A 7150-nucleotide genomic window follows, 5' to 3' on the forward strand; every position below is an offset into this window, starting at 1 on the left:
ATAGCTTCACTGACAACAGCAGCCGCATAAAGTATAACATGTTTAGCAAATCAAATATGTTATTATCATGTGGGGATTATTGTTCATCTGTAAATCTTGCCCTCTAAATACATCGTTATTGCCAACTTCAGTTAGCTGTTAGCACACCTTGGCCCCACTTCTATATATGTCTGACCCGAGACACCAGAACTCTCATGTCCTCTGAATCATCATTTTTCTTAATCATGAAAGTCAATTTGAGAATATTGTTCGGCCTATTCCGAGCTGTTTTGATACTCTGAATGGTTTGATACCATAGGGCCTGGTTGTATGCTCAGTACAATTACAGCATGCGTATTTAGAGTTTGATATCGACTCCTTTTTTTCCCCTGGGACTTTACGTCGCAAACGCATCCGTTTCTGCGCTCAAGAAACTCATGTCTTTTACCTTAGCTCTGTGCCTTAAGTGCCGTGACTGCGTTTGTGAAGGTAATACTGACATGGACTATGTTCTAAAGGAATTTGTTCGAGACATTGTGTTTTCTTCAGTTTCACACTCAGTTTCTGTGAAGACACACATGTCGTCTGACTGACTGACTGTCGTCTCTTTGTCTCCCTCCAGCCCCACTTGGCGGTAGGCAGCAACGACTACTACATGTCAATCTATTCAGCGGAGAAGAGGCTCAGATAACACACCAGCATTCATCACCCCCCCTCCCCCCAACCAAACCACCACATATGACTTCTGACCCTGAGCCTCGAGCTCTGGGATGTAAATGATGTTTTTGTTGTACATATGCAATTACCACCCTGAATGTTCTAGTGATGGCTGCTGACAAAAACTCATGCTACGAACGACGATATATATATATATTATTATTATTATTATTATTATTCTCATTGTTTATTCATATTCTTATTATGAAGCTAATGATTGTAGACTTGGCTGTGCTGAGGAGTGTGTATATTTAAATAGCGTATACAGAAGAATAGAGGTTCTATTTTAAAGAAGTGGTACCCACCCATCACTGGGGCTCCTCCTCGTGACTCAGCGAGCATCACTACCTGAATGGACTGTGACTCCAGTGAACCTAGAAGTGGCAAGACGAGGGGGGGGGTCGCCCGGAGGACAACAGACACCGTTGAAACACAGACAACACGGGCTCACCCTCCGATGGACCCCGTTGTGTTTATGAATTAATTTTAATGGCCGTCTTGCAGCCGAAGGACAGAGTTTCGCTACTTGGCTGCGACGCTAGCAAGACGTGTGGAGGGATGGACCCAGATGGACTGGCGTGCGTGCGTTAAAATGGATTATAGCACAGATGTGCCCCACACTGGGCCTTCATAGTCTTGGACGTGATACCCAAAAACGATGCCTGCTACCATGCTAGAACTCTCCTTCTTCCTTCATCCTTCCCCCAGCGTCCTAAACATAATCATATATTTTTCATGCAGGCCCCTTTGTTGTGGCTCAGAGGGCTGTTTCTGTTTTTTAACTTATCTCCTGTAAAAAGGGAAAACCTCTATTGCCCCTTGGATGATACACACTCTTGTATCTAGCACAGTGAGAGGAGGGCTGGATTGGTCCTGCAGTACCCGCCTACCTGCCCTGCAAAGCAATAAAAGCCTCCCATGATTCAGCCGCAAGCTCCTCCCCAGCGTTTGAAGGCGATAGCAGCATGGCATCAAAAGCTTCAGACAGTTGGACCTGCAGCACCCAAAGGTGCCACAGTATAGCAATACGAACACCCTTTTTCAATTCATAGCAGTGTAATTCCTTCTTTCTCTATAGAAGGATGCATTTTTACCCCTTCCATTCAAGCCAGGACAGGAAAGATATCAATTAAATTGGTGGGTCCCTGTGATTGTCTAAACTTTCTGCTAATGAATACGTCCAAATCTTCCCTATGTGAAGTCAACGAACGACAGAAGCCCTGCAAAGACTTTTTTGACCTTCAAAATGCAGTTTCTTTTTTTTCTTCTTCTGTTTTTTTTTTTCCTCTTGTGTGCCAATCCGTGGTTTTCTGCTTTCTGGAAAACATAAATAGAAGTTGACCCCAGTTGCTTATCACACTTCAGCGAGGGGCAGTCAAGATACCCTTTGAGCACACAGCTCCGTAGGTTTAGAGAACTTTTAGGCGATGTGACTCATCACACACAAGGGATCATCATCCGAACGCACTATTTGGACCATTTTTCACTTTCACTGACGAACCTTCTGCAAGGTCTCTTTAATTTCCTCCGTCTTTGAGCTTTATTTAGATTTTATAGCCAGATGTGTTTGGTTTGATTTTGTTCAGCGAAGATAAAGCGAGTCAAAAGGAACGTACCTCTTCATGCTCACTGTGTCAAGTTTTAGTCAGCGTCCTAAATCTCGCTCAGGTACCTCACGAGCCTCCTCAAACCAAGGTCAAGCAACTGCCAGCCTCCCCAGTGTCTGCAGCATGATGGACAGGTGTGGTCAGTCACATGACCTGGTGCAGTGTTACTTTAGAGATTATGGACATCATTGACGTAAATGTCATTGTGGTGCTGTTTTGGTAAAGGCGCCTCTCATAAGAAGAGGGCCTCTCTTGGCTTTTTCTCTTTGTTTTTTTTTGTTTTTGTTTTCTTGTGCAGTATCACCATGGATGTGCCTCTTCTCCAGGGGCCACAGCTTTGCTTATTTAGCTTTTTAAACCATTTTTTCTGCTCCTGCTTTTTAATTTGATGTTTTTAATTCTGTTGGCATTTTGTTTGCCTTAGCCCTCGGTGAGGTGGGGAGAAAAAGGGGGTGGGGGGGGACAGCGACAGCCTTACCCTCACGCGCACACACACACACACATATTCACTACACCATACCCTCTTCATTACCAACGTACCCCAGCAGCAGCCCCCCTTTTTCTTTTCTGCCACACCCACCTCACCCCCTCTGCATCAGTTGTCCTTAGCGTTGCATTTCCCTGCAGAAAGGATAAACCTGTGGACTGGAAGTCAACCAGGAACACACACCACAATTCTGTATAAGCGGCTGCCGATGCGGTCGCCACATTAGTCCCCATCATCACCCGTCACTGAGCTCTCTGTGGTTCAGCAGGCCTCCCCTGCTTCACTGGCTCAGCCCTCACAGTGCATTTTTGCGTGGGGCTACTTCCTACAGAATCACATTCATCTCTAAGTATCCTGTTTTGAGTTTTAAGATTTTAGATCAGAAGAAAAAGAAGAGACTTTAACAAAGTAGTAAGAAAGGTAAAAATGAAAACAATCAGGTTTGTCTCTGTGACTTAAGACTGCTTTGCTGACTGTGGTTTATAAGACAGGAGATGAAATCAATGAAATAAACCAAATACAACACCGGATTTCGTCTGTTTTTGGGCATTTGCATTTGAAGCAATATTATGCTGTGATCCTCTTAACATTTCTACATCTGCGTTGTAAAAACCATAAAACTTCTCACTTAGAAACTTTAGATATTCTTCTTTAATTAAAAGTAGATTTTCATTTGTGGACTAGTTGACATTTATTAATTATTGGGAGTTACGACCGAGACATTACATAACCCAGTATGTTTCTAGCTGTATCAAAGGTAAAGTCCTCTTATATGGAAATGTTGCAGGTTTTGAGGCCTCTGTCACACTTAATGTAATATCAGATGTAACTAAGTAATGACATTGAATTTAAATGGTTTTGCCTTTAAATATATTACAAGTGAATATAAGTTTTATACTTCCATCATGATAAATAAACTAAACAATAATTACATGAAAGACTTCCGACTTGTGTGATCGAGCTCCAAAGTGTTACATTTTAACAACTACATCAGAAATAAGTAATGGAGGTAAATCCATAAACAAACCCAATTACTAGCCAATTTAATTAATTATTACAATTCAGTTTCTTATTATGAAAAAATAAACTCATAAGGAGATTTTATTTCATTATACACATACTTTTTTTTTTATTAATTTCAAACAGTTTTTTTCTTTAGACTCCAGCCATCAGGAGGTGCCTTTGCCATGAGGGGATGAACTTTGTCTACAACGGTGTTTGGATGGATGTTGTGTGTCAAGTAACCACCTACATGAATGCCAGGATCCAAGGTTTCCCAGCAAAGCACTGCATCGGTTCAAGATGACCAATTTTATTCACATCACCTGCCAGTGGTGTTAATGTTGTGGCTGATCGGCGTACAATTTACTTTATTCAGGCCAACCGAAGAAATGGCTGAGCCCCTGCAAAGTCCAGTCCAGTGAGTGGGCCATCCCCAGATCTGCTTGAATCATTTAAAATGCATACATGTGCACTCCCTCTGCCCGGAATAACCACATGAAGAATGTCCTCGCTACTATCAACATCCTCCTCTTTCTCACACATGATGGAAGCTCCATCACTGACAGTGCCACCCCCTGGCTAGTAATGTTACCACCCGGCTATAATCTGCCATCGAACATGTCATATCCAACATAACGTAATGAAATATGTTGAACATACACATAAATCATGTACAACTCGAATGCCATTTTTCAATACCGTCGTCCATCTCGTTTATTTCACCAATTGAAACTCAACCAAGTTTATTACAGTCCTTTAGATTCTCACCACCCAAATGTTTTACTCTATCTGGCATTATTGAATTCTTGCCCTACACAGGAAAAAGAAAAATAATGAGGTAAAACAAACCATGAACAAAAGTCCAAACCAAAAAAGTATAAAGGCCATTTAAGCTGGTAGCTGCAGAAAACACAAGAAATGTCTGCAGGTTTCCTTAAAACACACACACACACACACACTCGCTCTTTAACACCACACAGACTGACAGAAATATGTCCAGGTGTCCTTACAAATATCCAGTGGTGTGACTCAAACTGCAGTGCCACACAGCACAGGACTTGACAGGTTAGAGCTGCTTTGGCTGCAGGAGGTGGAACCTGCACAATAATAAGTAGATGGCAGCCTTATTGGTGTAACAAGGTCAATTATACAGCAGGTAATATTAACAGTGACATATTTATATGTAATTTATTATTAATCCACAGAATCTGTAAACAGTTCTGACATGTTATAGGCCTCATGTGTCCATGTGTGGAACGCTGGAGCCTCAGCTAGTTAACCTCCAGGCTCACTGCTGTGGGCCCCCTGTACACTGTGTGTCCCAGGCTGACCTCTGCTCTGTTATTGTGCCTCGGGGTTGAGCTGAGTTGACTGATGTGTGACACTTTCGTGTTTTTAGCCATGTTTGAGTCTGCGGACATTTTTCTGCACCGTTTAATTTGTGCAGGCGCTGAAGTTTAAGGGCATAGTTAAATTTGTGTTATTCACCGGTTGTCAGGTAAGTTTTATTTTCTTTATAATGTGTAAAATATTGAGCCACTCTTTGCTGTTTTTGCTACGGAAGAGCAGTGCTGACACACATGACACTAAACACATCACGTTATAACGGGAAAACCTGATGTACGAACGTGACCAGTTTCATTTTATACCGTGATGATTTGTTATTATATATCATTTACATGATTTGATGAGTTCTACTTCATGCTGGGGTCAAACGAGGCGAGTTTGCATTTGGTATGATTAATAATCTTTAAACATTATGACAACTCTGACTTTATATGAGCAAAATTTTCTATTTAACTGGAGGTGGAGGAGGAGGTGGAGGGGCGCTGCGCTGAGGGGCGCTGCGCTGCGCTGCGTCTCTGTGTGCTGTAATGTGGCGCGCGGATCTCAGTCCTCTTATCGCACAGGACAGGTCGTAAGAAGTGTCATATCAATAACAGAACTTGTAGCGATCCTCCAGCATCTTTTTGCCGGCTGAAGTGGCGCACAGCGCAGCGCAAGTGTCGTTGCTAGTTTGAGACAGACGGTCTTAAAGAAGAGGAGACATCAGGTGTTTTGCGGGCGCATCTCAGCAGCAGAAAGCGTTTGCACTAATATTCTAGATCTAACCTAGATTTAAAGTCCATGTCGCAGTGTTTTACCTGTAGGGCTCAGTATGTAGAAAGATGCTTTGCGTCATCTAAGGGTTTCTTTTCCATGCAGTAGTAATGCCACTTTAGCAAACATCATGGCATCATCTTTAAAGCAGAAAAAGCAAATCTGTAGTGATAAACAGGAGAGTACAGAGGATCCTCCTCAGAGGGAACAGCAGTGATGGAGCTCAGGAGTTGGAGATTTCAGTAATCAATGCAGTTAAACTCTCTCGTAAGGGGGAGACGCACTTCATGTTTCTGCTGCTGCGTCCATTCCAGTTTCTGTTATTCATCTGTCCCACATCGAAGATGAATTATTTAACCCAGCAGCACCCCATCCTGTTAATCACAATGACAGTTCTATGACCTGTCCGGTCCGATCAGAGACCACACAGAGACGCAACGCAGCACACCTCCACCTTCTCCTCCTCCTCCTCCTCCTACTCCACCTCCTCCTCCTCCTCACTGCACCTTCTCCTCCTCCTCCTCCTCCTCCTCCTACTCCACCTCCTCCTCCTCCTTACTGCACCTCCTCCTCCTCCTCCTCCTCCTCCTACTCCACCTCCTCCTCCTCCTCCACCTCCAGTTAAATAGAGCATTTGGCTCATATACAGTCAAACGGAGTTGTCATCATCTTTATTGATATTTGATCACTATCAAAGGCAAACTCCATGTATAAAGACAGGCCTGTCAGTAGCTGTGCTGGGTTGCTTGTATCCACGGTGCCTCCAGCTGATTATCACCTTATAACACTAATCACATTCCTAAAATAAGATAAATAAATAAATAAAAACATTTCATTATTATTGTTGTTATTATTATTATTATTATTATTATTATTCCAATGTATTATTGTTGTTGTTATTAAGTTGTCTCTGGATAAAAATATTGAGTATTTTCTTAGAAAAAGGCACATTAGTGTGTGAAGAGCAACACACGTTACTCTGTTATTAAAAGGTAACTGGACTATAGAGAGTTGTTTGACCTGCCTGGGCACAGACTCCTGTCATAATTGTTCTTTAAATTATTTTTTTTTAATTTCTTACAGCATAATTTTATTTAGAAATGTCAGGAACACTAAACTAAAAAACTGCTTTATTGTGTTTCACTGACTAACCACTGATGTACAAAGGGGCTGTTCTCAGTCGTTGAGCTACGCCCGTGTAAGTCATGATGGAAAGTATGAGTAGCAGTGAGAAATGGTTCCGCCTCCATTTGTCCTG

General features: G+C 42.4%; 1 protein-coding gene across 6 annotated transcripts in view; it reads left to right on the forward strand.

The window, feature by feature from the left end:
* The window catches only part of rptor (regulatory associated protein of MTOR, complex 1), a 198588-nt gene extending 195268 nt beyond the window's left edge, over positions 1-3320 (forward strand). For all 6 annotated transcript variants that reach the window (XM_030416136.1, XM_030416152.1, XM_030416143.1 and 3 more), the window contains one exon: positions 602-3320. In XM_030416136.1, coding sequence (XP_030271996.1) covers positions 602-670 — 69 coding nt within the window. In that variant the 3' untranslated portion in view covers positions 671-3320. The remainder of the gene's footprint in view (positions 1-601) is intronic.
* Positions 3321-7150: the final 3830 nt, after the last annotated feature.

The sequence above is a fragment of the Sparus aurata genome, chromosome 1, assembly GCF_900880675.1.
Source record: "Sparus aurata chromosome 1, fSpaAur1.1, whole genome shotgun sequence".
Taxonomy (NCBI): domain Eukaryota; kingdom Metazoa; phylum Chordata; class Actinopteri; order Spariformes; family Sparidae; genus Sparus; species Sparus aurata.